At 48.0% G+C, this 16,970-nt stretch overlaps 1 protein-coding gene across 1 annotated transcript in view; it reads left to right on the forward strand.

Annotated features, from left to right (window-relative positions):
* Parva (parvin alpha) overlaps positions 1–16,970 on the forward strand; it is a 172,535-nt gene that overhangs the window by 142,307 nt on the left and 13,258 nt on the right. The window contains exons 6-8 of the mRNA XM_045145426.1: positions 7,863–7,978; positions 13,563–13,621; positions 16,156–16,175. Of these exons, the coding sequence (XP_045001361.1) occupies positions 7,863–7,978; positions 13,563–13,621; positions 16,156–16,175 (195 nt within the window). The remainder of the gene's footprint in view (positions 1–7,862; positions 7,979–13,562; positions 13,622–16,155; positions 16,176–16,970) is intronic.

Consider the following 16,970-nt stretch of genomic DNA (forward strand, 5'->3'; position numbering starts at 1 on the left):
GACGCCAGAGTACCGAGCCTCCCGCACAGATGCCTGTGCAGCGACGGCTCCTGCATGCTGTCGCGTGCTTCTTCAGCCTGTGTGTGGATAATAAGGGATGCACACAGCACGGTTTGTGTGTGTGTGTGCGTATGTATACATATACAGTAGCCCCCATTATCTAAGGGAAGGTGTCTTTCAAGGCCCTTCAGAGGCCTGGAACCATAGATAGCACCAACCCTTATATATACTGTTTTTCCCTATATGTACATAATTTTACTATATATAAATTTAGTCCCTTTTGCATTATTTTTAAATCACAGTTTTGAGTTAACATACAGAACAATGGGCTGCCGTAAGCATTCTCATATATATTTGCAGTTATACTTTGTTCTAATGCATCTTTTTCCCACAGTGCCCTTCCCCATTCCCTCCCTCCCTCCTCCTGGGTTCCTTCCTTACCTTAAAAAGTCCCCATTCTGCTTTCATGTCACATGCATTCTGTTACTCTCTCTCCTTTTCTTCTTCCTTTCCTGTAAGAGCACTTCTTCCTTGTTCATGATTTCCTTTCTAGTTTCATCACACACACACACTCACACACATACACACACACACCACATGCTAATTTAAATCTAGGTCCTACATTGAGAGAGGACATGGTATTTGTTTTTCTGAGTTTGGCTTATTTCCCTTAAACATAATGATCCCCATTGGCATCCATTCTCTGCATATGGCGTGACTTCGTTTTTTTATGGCTATATAAAATTCTACGGCGCGTATGTAGCACACTTTCTTTTTCTGGTCAACTGTTGATGGATATCTAGGCTGACTCTGTCTCCTGGCTGTTGCGAACAGTGCCGTAGCCAACATGGACGCACAGATATCTCTGCATTGTGTTGGCTTCGAGCCTTCCAGGTATGCGCCCAGGACAGGTGTAGCAGGATCGTATGATCATTGATTTTCCATTTTTGCGAAGCCACCACACTGTCTGTGGTGGCTCTGCCCATTTTCATCCCGCCAGCAGTGAACCCGTGTGATCACCAGTACCGGATGTCATTTGTTTTCCCAGTGGCAACCGTTCTGACTGGGATGAGATAGAATCTCAAAGTAGTTTTAATGTTCATTTTCCTGGTGGCTAAGGATGTTGAATCCTTTTTCAAATACTTCTTATCTATTTTTATTTCTTTTTTTTTTTTTTTTTTTTTTTTGGTTTTTCGAGGTGGGGTCTCACTCTGGTCCAGGATGACCTGGAATTAACTCTGTAGTCTCAGGGTGACCTTGAACTCATGGCAATCCTCCTACCTCTGCCTCCTGAGTGCTGGGATTAAAGGTGTGTGCCACCATGCCCGGCATATTTCTAATTTTTTTTTAATTATTTTTGTTGTTCATCTTTATTTATTTATTTGAGAGTGACAGAGAGAGAAAGAGGCAGATAGAGAGAGTGAGATTGAGAATGGGCGTGCCAGGGCTTCCAGCCACTGCAAATGAACTCCAGACACATGCGCCCCCTTGTGCATCTGGCTAACGTGGGTCCTGGAAAATCGAGCCTCGAACCGGGGTCCTTAGGCTTCACAGGCAAGCGCTTAACCGCTAAGCCATCTCTCCAGCCCTCTATTTCTTTTTTTAATCTGGTACGTGCATTAGCCTATTTATTGGTTGAATGATTTGGGGGGTGTATAATTATTTTTTGTTTATTTGTTTTTTAAAAGGTTTTATTCCATTTATTTAAGAGAGAGAGGGAAAGAGACAGAGAGAGAGAGGGAGAGAAGTAGGTGCACCAGGGCCTACAGCCACCGCAAATGAACTCCAGACTCATGTGCCATCTTGTGCATCTGGCTTACATGGGTCCTGGGGAATTGAACCTGGGTCCTTAGCCTTCCCAGGCAAATGTTGTAACTGGTAAGCCATCTCTCTAGCCCTGCTTTTGGGTTTGTGAGGTAGGGTCTCACTCTAGCTCAGGCTGACCTAAAATTCACTATACAGTTTCAGGCTGGCCTTGAACTCATAACTATCCTCCTGCCTTTGCCTCTCAAGCACTGGGATTAAAGGTGTGCACCACCATGCCCGGCTTCTTGATATTTTCTAAATATTAACCCCCCATCTGATGTGTAGTTATCAAAGACTTTTTCCATACTGTGGGCTGCCTGTTCACTGTGCCTTTTGTTTCCTTTGATGTTCAGAAGGTTTTTTTTTTTTTAATTTCATGTATTTGTCAACATTTGAGATTATTTCCTATGCCATTGGAATTCTTCTCAAGAAAGCCCTGCCTATCCTTCTATCTTGAAGTGTTTCCCTGTTTTCCTTTAGCAGTCTTGACATTTCAGGTCTTACATGGAGGTCTGATTCATTTTGCATTGCTTTTGTGCTGAGTGAGAGAGATGGATCTAGTTTCATTCTTCTACATGTGGAAATCCAGTTTTCTAGCACCTTTTGAATTAGGTGACTGTAGGGCTGGAGAGATGGCTTAGTGGTTAAAGCACTTGCCTGCAAAGCCAAAGGATCCAGGTTTAATTCCCCAGGACCCACATAAGCCAGATGCACAAGGTAGAGAATGCATATGGAGTTCATCTGCAGTGGCTGAAGGTCCTGGCATGCCCATTCTCTCTCTTTCTCTACCTCTCCCCTTTCTTCTCTCTCTCTCAAATAAATAAATAAAAAGATTTTTTAAAAAATGGGGCTGGAGAGATGGCTTAGTGGTTAAGCACTTGCCTGTGAAGCCTAAGGATCCTGGTTCGAGGCTCGATTCTCCAGGACCCACGTAAGCCAGATGCACAGGGGGCCGCACGCATCTGGAGTTCGTTTGCAGTGGCTGGAAGCCCTGGCGTGCCCATTCTCTCTCTCTCTCTCTCTCTCTCTCTCTCTCTCTCCCTCTTTCTCTCTCTGTCCCTCTCAAATAAATAAATAAAAATGAACAAAAAAAATTAAAAAAAAAATAGGGCTAGAGAGATGGCTTAGCAGCTAAGGCACTTGCCTGCAAAGCCAAAGGACCCAAGTTCAATTCCCCAGAACCTACATAAGCCAGATGCACAAGGTGACGCATACATCTGGAGTTTGTTTGCAGTGGCTGAAGGCCCTGGTGTGCCCCTTCTTTCTCTATTTGCCTCTTTCTCAACAAAATAAATAAATACATTTTTAAAAAGTTAGATGACTGTAGTTTGTGTGGCTCCTGTGCTCCATAGAGATACCTGTCTGCTTCTGCATTTGAACCAGCACCACGAATGCCCTTTCCATCTCAACGATGCATTTACCATACAGTGGGGTCACAATGTACGCACTTTGAAACTACAAAACTAGAATGAATTTTCCCTTTCCTTTTCACATAATATTTATTCTTACCGTAGAGCTTGGCAAGCTCAGTATACAATATTGTTTTCTTTTATCGAGTACCGTTTCTGTCCTCCATGTCCCGTGCTTTCCCTTTAGCATGTCCACATTGCCAGCATCACTGTGCTTGTGCTTTGGGGCCATCTTTAAGGAAAACAGTGCAATACTGAGATAGTCAGTCCAATTCCCAAGATGTCTGCCAAGAGACTAGTAGTGTGTCTGGTGTGGACACACCGGACCGGGGGATCATTCACACTGAGGCTGGGAGACAGTTAACTCTGTGAGTGGTGTACCTGGCATGGGCACACTGGACATGGGATGGTTCACACCATGAGTGGTATGAAGTGGCACAGTTAACTCAAATGGGGTACGTGTTGTAAAAATGTATATGCTATTTATTTCTGGAATTTCCTACTAATGTTTTGGACAGTAGCTGACTGTAGGTGAGTGAACCCACAGAAGGGAAAGCAAAACCACAGACAAAGGAGGCTGTGTGTGTGTTTGTGTGTGCAGGTATGTGTGTGTATATAATGTTTTATAAAAAATGAGATCAATTTATGTTAGAAGAATTATGTTATTTGCAATATATTAGATATTCATTATGACACTTCAATATGCAAAAGTTATGTGAGCGTATCATCATTTATTTATCTAAAGATGAAATTTTCAGGTTTTCCAATTTTGCACTAATATCCGTACAGCCTCCTGAGTTCTCTTCACTGATAACCATAATTATTCTTTTTAGGATGAACCCAGGAGTGATGTTTTAGGGCCCAAAGGTACACAGTTTGTTATGTTCACAATACATTATTGTCAAATTGCCTTCAGAAAATTTACCCCAATTTATAGTACCACTTTAAGATGTGCTTGGAGAACTATTTCTACTTCAGCAGCCCCTCTGAAAGTCGTGTTCTGGCCATGGAGAGGCGTCTGGGCCCAGCAGCTCCCAGCTGCTACAGAGAAGCTGGGATTCTGGCTCTTATTCTGCCCATTTCCAGCCTGACTTGATTCAGGCTCCAGACAGCCTCACTCTCTGGGAAGCATCAGAGAAACTTACCAAGAGATGTCTGGAGAGCCAGCAACAATGAAGGTTCCTGAACATGGAACAGTTATTACAATTATTTTTAATTGAAAATATGACATATCTTTATTCTAAAGTGAATTTTGCAATAGGAAACAATATAAACTACCTTTCTACTCTAACATAACAATTTTTGGTCTTTATAGTTTCCAAGTGGTGGCCACAAGCATGTTTGCATTTGTGCACAGAAAGCCACACAGTCATGCATATACCCACAAATTGATAGTCTTGTCTTGTTTCTGTTGGATTTGCCTTTAACATTATTATTTTTTTTCCTAGGTAGGGTCTCACTCTAGCCCAGGCTGACCTGGAACTCATTATGTAGTTTCAGGGTGGCCTCGAACTCATGGCGATCCTCCTACCTCTGCCTCCCGAGTGCTGAGATTAAAGGCGTGCGCCACCACATCCGGCTTCCCTTTAACATTATTAATGTTTATAGCTCCATTGTCTTAAACATGGTTGTCCGTGTGTGCAAAGTATCCCATTATGTGACTGACCATACCATCTCTTTGGAGAGCTGGGATCATAGCCCATGCTTGGTCCAGCCCAGAGATTTCAGGGAGACAGTAGGGCTTATGTGGGTCCTGGAGAATCAAACATGATTCCTTAGGCTTCGCAGGCAAGGCAAGTGTCTTAACCACTCAGCCATCTCTTCAGCACCCCTCCCTTTTCTTGCTTATGAATGCACATGTATGTGCCCTGAGGCACCCACTATGCTCACCTGTGGCGGGGTCACTCACCTATGGTGGCTGAAGTGGAACATTATCTGTCGCTCTTCCGCCTGGTCTAGTTTGAGCTGGAGTCTTCTTTTACTGATTCTAGAACTTGTGGAGCTCAGTCGATTCTCAGGTCTCTGTTCTCCTGTGGAATGGAGTTACGGGCATGCATGGCCACACCCAACTATTTTACATGGGCTCTGGAGATTTGAACTCAGGGTAGTCTCAGGCCCTCATGCTTGTGCAGGGAGTACACTTAACCACTGAAACATCTCTCCAGCCCTCTTCTGACTTTTAGAACATAAGGCTTCTCTGCATAAATACATACTTATGTACACCATCCATCCATCCATCCATCCATACATACATACATACATGGAAATCCATATCCTTTTAGAAGCCCCAGGCAGTAGACAGGTGAGTTTGAAACCATGCCAGGCTATATAGAAAGTTCCAGGCCCACCTGGGCTACATGATGAGATCCTGTTCTCAAAAAATATGAAAATAAACTTGCAAACCACTGGTTGGTGTCATCTTCTTGCCCCTAGACTTTGCATGTTTTGGGGGGGTTATATATTTTTTTTAATATTTTGTTTACTTATTTCTAAGTTGAGACAGAATGAGAGAGAGAGGAAACGGGCACACGAGGGCCTCTCGCCACTGCAGACGATCCTCAGACACATGGGCCACTCTTTGTGTCGGGCTTACCTGGGTACTAGGGATCTGAACCGCCTTGCAGTGCTGAGCCACATCCCCAGTCCTCATGGTATATTTTTGATAATAATGTATTATATAGTAGCTGCCAGTATTGTCCATGCTGTATGTGACTGTGTGTGATTCTTCCTTTTGGAATAACTCCCACTACCTAGACTTTCTTGTTTGTTTGTTTGTTTGTTTGTTTAAAAGAGACAGAAAAAGTAAGTATGGACACACCAGGGGGGATCGGACCGAGATTGTCAAGCTTTGTAAGCAAGCACCTTTAACCACTGAGCAATCTCTCCAGCCCTGCCTGATTTTCTAACATCACTCTCAGGCAGTCTTTGCCACAACCATGGTAGCAAGCGACTCTCCCGGTTGCCAAAGGACTGTCTGAACCATTTCCTTTCTTGCTGAGTTCTCAGTGCTGCTTCCAAAGCACTCATTGATCAAGGGGAGACCAAGACACCCTCGTAATGGGTCCCGTGCATGCCTGTCTTTCTAACATCACTCTCCACTGCTTACCAAAACAGTTAACATGATGGACAATGTCACCAGGCAATAACTTGTTTGACTTGAATTTTCCCAACATAAAATTTTGTCATTCCAAGAGGGCGGCACAGCAAGTGTGTTTGCAACTCTGGGGATCGGGCCTGGGGTTGGTGTGACAATCCTGATCTGGCTTTATTCTGTTCCTTGGTGGCTACAACATGTCAGTGGCTCAGTCCCAGCTATGAGGCCAGAACTGAATCTTTTTGGAAGGTAGGGTCCCACTGTTTGGTGTCCTTTTGAGCTACCACTTCCTGTCAATACCAAGCAGTCTTTGCCACAACCATGATAGCAAGCGACTCTCCCGGTTGCCAAAGGACTGTCTGAATCATTTCCTTTCTTGCTGAGTTCTCAGTGCTGCTTCCAGAGCACTCATTGATCAAGGGGAGACCGAGACACCCTCGTAATGGGTCCCGTGCATGCCATGCACACAAATGGCACTCTGGGTTCTTGCCTTAAGTGCCCCTGTAATGAAAGACTGTGATGCCTGTAGGGCCGCACAGGCAAATAAAGAACCTAGCAGACCTTCCCTTTTATGAGAAAGGAAGGGAGAAGGCTGGCAGGCTTCGATTGCCTGGGTGCCAGGTACTTTCACATAAATTATAATAGAAAATACCAGGCATTCTTGGACACTTGCTGCGTGCCAAGAGCTGCGCCTTCATTATCTCAGGAAATCTTCACACCATGTATGTCCATGTGGGAACTGTCACCCTGTTTGTGGAGACGAGGAGATGATGGCCCAGGGACCTCAGGAGCTTGCCCCACCCAAGGTCAGGTAGCCAGTAAATAAGTCGAGGTGACAAGACACATTCGAGCCCCCGGCTGGCCCACCCCCTGGGCCTTGGGAGTCCGTGTTTGTCTGCTGATCTCCTGACACCTCTACAGCCCAATAGCCTACGCCAGCCTTCCCCGGTGTAAGTCGCTTAGCATTCCCCACGGGGATTGGCAGTTGTGGACGCCAATTCGGTGGTGAATATCCCTCCCAGCTGCTCCAGTCATTAGGGGCATGCACTACGCTCACTGTGCAAGACAGGCCTTCCGCCTGCCTCGCCTTCTTCCTGGGAGCCAGAGTCCCAGACAGAGAAAGGACCCAGGGTTCCTTTGGTCTGGGTCAGCTCCGTGCCCTGCCCTGGGCAGGGGAGTGGTGGTGATCCAGGGTTCACAGTCAAGTGTGGAGGGAGCGAGTACAGAGCAGACGCGCGCGTCGTCATTGGAAGGGAATGATCAGGGATGCGGGCCTGAGCTCTGCTGTGGTCACAGTTCCCGTGAGAACCCGAGATGGGCGTAGAGGCCACATTGGAATGCTGTTCATCACAGGATCCAAGAAGAGCTCTCCAGGGGACAGTTAGGAACTGAGGGGACCCAGGATAAAGCTTGTGATAATTAAGGGTATCCCCTGGCCCTTGGGCTGCAGAAAGGGGGGCTGCGCTGGGTGGCACACTGCTTATGCAGTCGCTGCTTATCTCGTCCATTACTGGGCGAGGGCGCACTCACTGTCAACCCCTCTTCTGTTCCAGCCGTTCACGCCAAGAGCCTGGTGGCCATCCTCCACCTGCTGGTCGCTCTGTCTCAGCATTTCCGGGCACCAGTCCGACTCCCAGACCATGTTTCCATTCAAGTGGTCGTGGTCCAGGTAAGCCGGATGTCACACTGAGAACGTGTGTCCTTAACTCGTTGCTGAGGCTGAGTTGCGTGACCCTTGAAGCATGTTGGTAGACAGACAGCTGCGTGAGTGCTGAGTGAACGTGGGTGCTCTGTGTTGGGAGAACCATGAGAGGAATGTGACGCGTGCTGACGTGTGCCTGGTAAGCGTGCAAAGGATGGAAGAACACGTGCTTGTGCACAGGGCAGCTTTTAGGAGGTATCTGGGCTTTGCATGTTTGGGGAGTCGTATGTGGGGGCTGTGCATGCGCATGTGTTATTATGTTTGTATGTGTGTATGAGGGTACACGTGCACACGTGTGGGAAAGTAGAGGCCAGGGGTTGATGTTGGATGTCTTCCTCAGTCTCTTCCCATCTCATTTATTGGAGACATGGTCTCTCACGTAAATCTAGAGCTTGCCAGTTCAGCTATTCTAACTAGCCAGCTTGTCCTGGTGACCCCATACCCGCTTCCCAAGAGCTGGGGTCAGAGACGAGCTGCCATATCCAGCCAGCATTAACGTGGGTGCTGGGGTGGGGGTCCTCAATTTAGGTTCTCATGCTCACACAGCAAGCACTTTACTGACGAAGCCATCACCCCAGCCCCACTTTATATGTTTGTATTGGGAGAGTCCCTGAGACAGATAGGTGAGAGCGCCGTATCTGTGAGAGTTCAAGTGGATCAGGAGGACGCGTGAGTGTCACACACTCGTCTGTGGTCAGTGTGACTTCGTGTGTCCTGCACAGTGTGGAGAATCAGAGTGCATTTGGTTAAGCGAATGATGCACACGCATTGGAGAGGCATGGGTGCATGGGAGGGAGCGTGTGTGTGAGCGTGTGTGCTTAACCCCAGCTGCTGCTTCTCGCCACGGAGCACAGCACAGCGGGACCTGCAGTCATCGTTTCCAGATTGTTGGACGGGGTTTCCATTCACATATGGCTGTGTAATTTCCACCGTGAGGGTGTGATCGCTCTCCCCGTGACTATCACACTCTGCTCCTAACCCCATTAAATACTCAAATGCAATTTTATTTTCCAACTTTATGCCCATTTAGCAAAAGGTCATCATTGTGCTGGCTTGTTTCTGTTCTTTTTCCAAATAAACATGTGGCAAGAGCAAGACCCCCTTACACACGGCTCTCTGGGTATCCAGGGCTATCCGGGGCTCTGGAACGGAAGGGGGTGGCAACTCTGCCATCGCTCAGTGAGTGAGCTTTGAGCGCTGGTAAACCTTCCAGGATCCAGTATTCCATTTTCCAGGACAAAAGGCCTTTAAACTGAGCTTCCCAGAATCCACTGTTCACAAGATGGAAGGATCCAGTGGTACTCCTCAGTAACAGATCCGGTCTTAGAGAAAATCTCTCCATACCTTGTGAGTGTTTAGTCCTGTGAAGCATCTGAAAGGCAGAACAGGAATATGACACCTTGGTCCTGCCTGCCAGGAGCAAGAGCAGGTAGTGGGCACAGGCTATCCACAGACAAGGCCAAGCTACACGGTTCAGAGTCGAGGGCACCTGACGGACAGGTGCTCACGGTTCTCATTGTCGAGTTCCTGCCTTCATCCCCCGTGATGTCCTGTATGTCCACGGTGCATGGCCAGACCCAGCTCACAGCGTCCTGATGAGTGTCTGACTCATGAACTCAGGCCATTTCACTGTCTCCTACCAGCAGTCACAAGCAAGTCCATGTTCTGAAACCCTGCCATGGGGCGAGGGGGGGAATAGGTGGAACAGTGTGGGGGAGGGGCTCTTGGGTCATGAAACAGGGCCTGGTAATGTGACAGCTAAAGCCACAGAGGACGCAGCCCCCAGAGCACACCCTAATGTCAGCTACAGCCCATTGGGGTCCGCGACGAGTCAGTGCAGGCTGCCCAGTTGTTAACAGGGGCACCGCTCGGCCACAAGGAGTCCGTGGTGGTGGTGGCTCGGGCACTGGGAGCAAAAGGGGAAAAGCTCTCCACCTTCCTTTCAGTTTTGCTGTGAACCCAGAACTGCTCTTAAACGAGAAGCGTGGTCATCGGAGTCCAGGCCAGAGAACTTTGGTGACTCGCTATCACTACCCTCAGGAATTCCTTCACTTATTTCCCTAGTGAGCGCAGTGGTCACCCTCAATGCGTCGTGCCTCTGTTGCTAGCAGAGAGAAGTGCTTTTATGCAAGCTACCCTTCATGTCGTCTGTGACTGTCATTCGTTTATTGAAGAGCTTAGATCAACAGCTCCCTCATAGAAATGACAACACATACCTGTTGCAATTACCACACACAAAACGTGCTGATTGGAGCAGGAGCGCAGGACTGCTATTTTGAAACAGCGGTCACCACAGGCCTTCTTCTCAAACCTTATTTTGAGCTCAATTATCAGCCATCAGAAGGCTGTTGTGGGTTAATTTCTCCTGCAGGCAATTTAGCTAGCGTGCAGGAAAAGCACACATTACACACAGTGGCATTAGTGCGTTTTGGGGTTGGTTTTTTTTTTTTTTTTTTTTGCAGGGAGGGGGACCCATTCTTTTGAAACAGGGTCATGCTATGTAGCCTTGACTACAATCCTGCTGCAGATGCCTGTGTCCACCACCCCCCCCCACACCATGCCGGGATTGTGGGCAGCAACCATGGCTTGTGTGTCAGCCTTTACATGTCAAACCTTATCAAGTGGATAGGCTCAGAAGCAGGACTCACAACTGACAAAATAGCCAAACATGGTGGTACACACCTGTCATCACGGCTCTTGGGAAAATAAGGCAGGAGGATTGCTCTGAGTTTGAGGCTAGCCTGGCCTCTATAATGAGTTTCAGACTAGTGTAGGTTTCATAGGGAGATCCTGTCTTAAAATTAAAAAGTAAACAAACAAACAAAAATAAACCAAACTGGCAGGAAGTAACTGCTGAGCTTTCTGGGAATAAATAATGATACAAGTGACTCAGGATGCTGGTTGAGGGCTGCTTAACCTCCACTTCTTTTTCTTTCTAAAAAAAAAAAAGCATTTAATTCTGTGTGAGCTTGAAGATGAGGGTTTACGTCTGGGAATAGCCTCCTGAGATAAAGATTCCACAAGCCTCATGTAAAAAATTGATACGTTGCTAAACTGAATTTGGAAAAAGTACTGATTTATTTTCACCTGGTTCCTTTATATTTATTTACTAGAGGAAGAGAGTAAGAAACAGGGAGAGAGAAAGAGAGAGTGAGAGAGAATGGACAGGCCAGGGCCACCAGCCACTGCAAACAAACTCCAGATGCATGTGCCACTCTGTGCATCTGGCAGATCTGGGTACAGGGGAATTGAACCTGGGTCCTTAGGCTTCACAACCTAGTGCCTTAACTGCTAAGCCAATTCTCCAGCCAATACCTGGTCCCTTTAAATGTATTTTTTTTTCCTTGATAACTCCTTCTTCCCCTTGGCCCTCTCTGGCTCTGTTTTTCCTTCTGTGAAAGAATTTTGCAAGGAGCCTAGTGTTGGGGGCTGTTGGGAACCCTGGTGTCTGAGGGGCTGTTTCTGGATGTTTTGACAGGAGGATCACAGGATACATTTCAGCTGAACCACCTGAGTTTGGAGGCCTCTTCTTTTGGGGGGGGGGAAGGGAGGATATTGAGACAGGGTCTTACTATATAGCCCAGGCTGTCCTTGAACTCACAACTTCCTGCTTCGGCCTCCTGAGTGCTGGGATTACGGGTGTGCAGCATTACATCCAGCTCAGAGGCCCCTTGTTAATACTTATCTCAGCCTTGGATGGATGACTTAAGTCTGCCAACCTCTGCTGTGCCCAGGGTCAGTGCTAGCTGACCTGATAGAGTGAGTCTTCCCTCCTGGCACTCGTGGCTGCCACCTTCCCCCTAGTATAACCTCTCCTCAGGGAGATGCCTGTGTCCACCCCCCCCCCACCATTTCAGCTGAACCACCTGAGTTTGGAGGCCTCTTCTTTTGGGGGGGTGGGAAGGGATGATATTGAGACAGGGTCTTACTATATAGCCCATGCTATCCTTGAACTCACAACTTCCTGCTTCGGCCTCCTGAGTGCTGGGATTACGGGTATGCAGCATTACATCCAGCTCAGAGGCCCCTTGTTAATACTTATCTCAGCCTTGGATGGATGACTTGGATGTCGTAGCTGACCTGGAAGTCCAAACTCATATTCCTCCATCAGCACATGCCCCTGCACAGAGCAGCACCAGAACTGGCGTCCACAATGATAGGAGAGCGAAAGGGTCCAATTCGTCACTAAGCTGAGACAGCAGGCTCACACCAGGACCACTCAGGGAACCATTCTCCCCTGCCTCATACCTGTCTTCCTTTTCATTCTAAGTTCCCAGAGGCCTGGAGCCAAGGTACGTGTTCCAAGGTGTCTCGTTCTAGCCAAGCGTAGTGGCGCGCGTCTTTAATCCCAGTACTTGAGAGGGAAAGGTAGGAGGATTGCTATGAGTTCAAGACCAGCCTAAGACTACGTAGTGAATTCTAGGTCAGCCTGGAATACAGCAAAACCCTACTTTGAAAAAACAGAAAAAAGAAGGAGAAGAGAAGGAGGAGGAGGAGGGGACGGAGGAGGAGGAAGAGGAAGAAGAAGGTGACGATAAGGTGTCTTGTTCTAACTCCTGCGTGGGTCTTGTACAGAAAAGCACTGGTGTATGAGATCAGGGAGAAAGAAAGTGGGGACTCGCATGGTGGTAACCTGTAATTCTAGCACATGGGAGTTAGAAGCAACAGGATCAGAAGTTCAAGGCTATCCTCCATCACATAGAAAGCAAGGCCAACCTGTACTATATGAGACCCTGTCTTTAAAAGAGAAAGAGAGGGAGGGAGGGAGGGAGGAAGGGAGGGAGGGAGGGAGGGCTAGAGCTATGGCTTAGCTGTTAATGCATTTGCCTGCAAAGCCAAAGGACCTCGGTTCAGGACCCATGTAAGCCAGATGCACAAGTTAGCACATGCCTCTGGAGCTTGTTTGCAGTGTGGGGAGGCCCTGGCGCACCCATTCTCTCTCTCATTCTGTCTCTCTCTCTCTTCAAATAAATAAAAATAAATAAATAAGAGATGAGGAAGGTGAATTAGAACAAGAGAGGGGCACAGCTGGCTGGTAGAATAAATGTTTAATGTGTCCCCAGTAGTGGACCAGGTGCCTAAGTGAGGTGTGGCACAAAAGTCTCCCCTACCTGGGTCTGAGCCCTCCAAGTTGCCCCCCCCCCAATCTGGCTCCCAGTGCTGCATGATTCTGGGCTTCCCTGCTGGGGCCTCAGCTGGAGGCAGATCACACCCTGGCCTTCATTTCCATTGGGTTTACTGCGGATCTCTCCCGGAGGCAAACGCTTTGCTTCCAGCACAACATCTTCCAATAAAGAAAGGCAAGATTCCCCATCCAAGAAACAGCCTACTTATTTGGACTAAACTCTAATTGTGCTCCCTGCAGACGGTACAGCCCGTGCCCGCAAATTATAGCCTCTCTTCCCTTCTAGCATCTTCTCGCCTCCAGGCCCACTTCCTCAACACAGCTTTCTTAGTTTCAGGAATGCCGAGCAATTTTTCTGTATTTTTCTAAAATGTGTTTTTTTCTTTTTTCCTCTTCTCTTCCCCAACTCCCCTCCCCCCTTTTCAGAAACGAGAAGGAATCCTCCAGTCTCGACAAATCCAAGAGGAAATAACTGGTAACACAGAGTATGTCAACACCATTGTTGCCAGCAAGTCTGTAATGGAACACAGATGTTTCTCCGAAATTCACCCATTTGCTGATATTTAGTTTTCATTTATTGGGATTGCAAGAGGGATTAGGCCGGGGCCCATGATTATAGCTTAGCCTTTTCCAGTATTCAAACCATGCCTCTTGATGCTTCAGCTACAGCCTGGGCTGGGGAAGTGTTGGGAGAGGGGAATTAGCAGTGATTGAAAAATTCTAATTTTGTGGCACTCCAGGAAAAAAAGTGTGCCCCCCCAAAAAAGCCAACCAGCATGAAATTATCATGCCATAAACATGAAGCTGAATCTAAATTGTTAATCTTCAAAGGGATGACGTTTGCCTTGCTTTTCTGAATCTGATCTGCTTGGTCACGTACCACGACCCTTCTAGAAAGCCCCTCTTCTACCTTCAAGTTGTCTTGCTTTGGTTTTATTTTTTGAGGGTTTTTTTTCCCCATTTCCTTGTAGGAATTAGAGGATCAGTATTTATAAAACGTTTGCCATAGGAAATTTAATTTCTGAATTTTGAGGCTCTTTAGGGAGATTGTTTATTTTAGCTTGATTTAAGGGGTTTTGTTTTTTGTGTTGCTTATTTTAGGGGTTTTGCTGTGCTTTTTGTATTGTTTTGTGTTTTGTTGGTTTCAATTTTTTTTAAGATAGGGCCTCACATAGCCCAGGCTTGCCTGACACCTGACACGTAGCCTAGGCTGACCTTAAATTTCTCATCCTCCCGCCTCCACCTCCCCAGTGCTGTATGCGCCACCACCGCCAGCCTGGATTTTGTTCCTAGAAGGAAATCCAAGGTTTGAGGGGGAGAAAAGGTTGGGATCTTTGGGTGGATCCTGAACCCCACTCCACAGAGTGGGACAAGGCTAGATTCCAGCAGCCCTTGACCCCCAACCTTTCTCTCTGTTGCCCTGTTATAAAAGCAGTGTAGCCAAAAGACCAGGAAGCTCTGGCCTCGCCCACATTGTGTCCCTGAACCTTTCTAGCCTCAGTCTGTCCATCTCTGAAGTGGGAAGAATTCAGAGCAGCACCTTGCTGCCCCTCAGTTTTCCCTGTACCAGCCAATCCAACCCTTCCACTCGTCCCTTCTGTAGGAAGCCTCTTCGTGTTTCCCAGCCTGGCTGACAGAAGTCGGGGCTGTGACTATGGGGACTGTAGTGCATGTGACGTAAAAGAGCTTGAGGGCTACGCAGAAATATAGCATGTCCCTGCCCATGCCGCATACGTGGCCCATGGAGACCCCATCCCAGAACCTCCACATGGCTCCCAGGACCTACCTTGGCTCCTGAAGGGCCACAGGGACCTGTAGGGCACACAACATCTTGGCCTTGACTCTGAGCTGAGGAAGACAGCTGGGCCACCCTGTGCCCACCGCTTCATTTCTGGAAAAGAGGAAGACAGGCCAGAGAGAAGAGTCAGTCACGTGGGGGAACCACTGTCCCCACTAGGAGAGTGAGGTTTCAGCTTCCAGAACAACCTTCCCCGTTGCATGTTACGCTGTTCCCTCTACACAAAGACACAAACACGGGCACGGTCTTTATGACATCTCAGGACAGTTTGACAGGGGTGGGCGTGAATGTAGGTGCAGCGTGTGGACATCGGTGTGCACATCTGTACAACCAGACACTCCCGTGCGGAGGACCACAGGGACACCCTCCTTCAGCAGAGGTTTCCTCCTCGAGGGCTTTCCCACTGCACTTCCCTGAGGCAGAGTCTCAGCGATCTGCTTCGGCCTCACTCGGGGCTGGAGTTACCAGGATACATAGCCATGACCTGCTTTTTACACGGTTGCTAGGAATTGAACTCAGGTCCTCACATGTTCCCAGCAAATGCTCCCTAGGATGATTCTTTTTTTGTTGTTATTATATCTATTTATTAGAGAGAGAAAGAGAATTGGTGCACCAGGGCCTCAGCCACTGTAATCAAACTCCAGACGCTGGTGCCATCTAGTGGGCATGTGAGACCTTGTGCTTGCCTCACCTTTGTGCGTCTGGCTTACATGGGATCTGGAGTGTTGAACATGGGTCAGTCAAATCTGGATGGTCAAACCCTACACCTCAAGTTGCTTGGTCTCTGCTCCTGAGAAAGGACCCTCCAGCTGGGACTCTTCAGCCCCTGGTCTGCTATTCTTTCTAAACTTCAAGGCACAATCTGATTCCATTTTAGACAAGAATGAGGCTTTTAAGCATCATTATGCCAAACTTTGCATTAACACCAGTAATCTGTGTAGCAGAGGCAAAAATAGGTAGTCATAAAGTCTTCTTAATTGGAGACAGCCCAGGACCAAATATCAACAGATGGAGGGCTTTTGAGCTCCTCGGCTGGGGATGGGCTGCCGGGGCAGGCAGGGAGGTGTGCACCCTTCAGAGTGGGACAGTGTGCTGTCCCATGACTGGACGCATGATCTCGCTCCCCTTTGTTGTTGTTGAGACAGGATTTGACGTAGCCCGGGCTTGTCTAGAACTCACTATGTAGTTGAGGATGACCTTGAACCCTTTCTTTTCCTCCAGGGCTCTCTCCGGAAGACATGGTGAGTGTCATGATCTTGGTGGCTATGGTGGTGGTACTAACTTCTGGAGCGACCGAGAAGAGCAGCCCTCTGCTGCCTGATGTGGGTCTACCCCAGCCTGGGGCGGCACACTGGCTGGGTGGGAAGGGACATGAAGAGGTGATTAAACACACTTGGGCACTATCCATCTGCTCCACTCCCTCTGCCCATTTCCTAGAGCTTGGCTGGCTTATTTATAGAGTCCATAAGGGTCAGAGGTCCCCTTCCCTGGAGTCTCAGCGTTGCCAATCAGTGTCCAAGTGGAAACAGCAGGCCGCTGGTCCCAGACCCTCCTCACCCCATGCTGGACTGGCAGACTCGTCCTGCCTCTGCCTCTGCCTCCACTTCCCAGTACGTCGTCACCTCCTGGTCCAGAGAACTTGGCAGCCAGAGCAAGAAGCATCCTTGCAGGGATGTGTGACATGGCTGGGTTCTGCCACCCTTGGCAGCATTCCAAAGGGGTCTGCTGGTAACACAGACGGTGTGCATTGGGAGAACGCGTCAGAGCTGATGGGACACATGCTTTTCATACCCATGAAAACCTGGGAGACACTCATCTTTAAGATGGCATTTTGTACTCAGGGGAAACTGAGGCACGGAGCACTAACAGAAGTGGATTCCTTCGGAGGAAGACCATGTCCTGTCCTGGAACAAACTGGCCCTTAGTTTTCTTGCTTCTGCTTTTGCCAGGGTGGTTGTCTTGGCTATTTTTGAATATTAGACACCACGGTGATTTGGTATTTGGATAACAGATGACCTCCAAAGAATGTCAGAAAC

Source organism: Jaculus jaculus, chromosome 3, assembly GCF_020740685.1.
Source record: "Jaculus jaculus isolate mJacJac1 chromosome 3, mJacJac1.mat.Y.cur, whole genome shotgun sequence".
Taxonomy (NCBI): Eukaryota; Metazoa; Chordata; class Mammalia; order Rodentia; family Dipodidae; genus Jaculus; species Jaculus jaculus.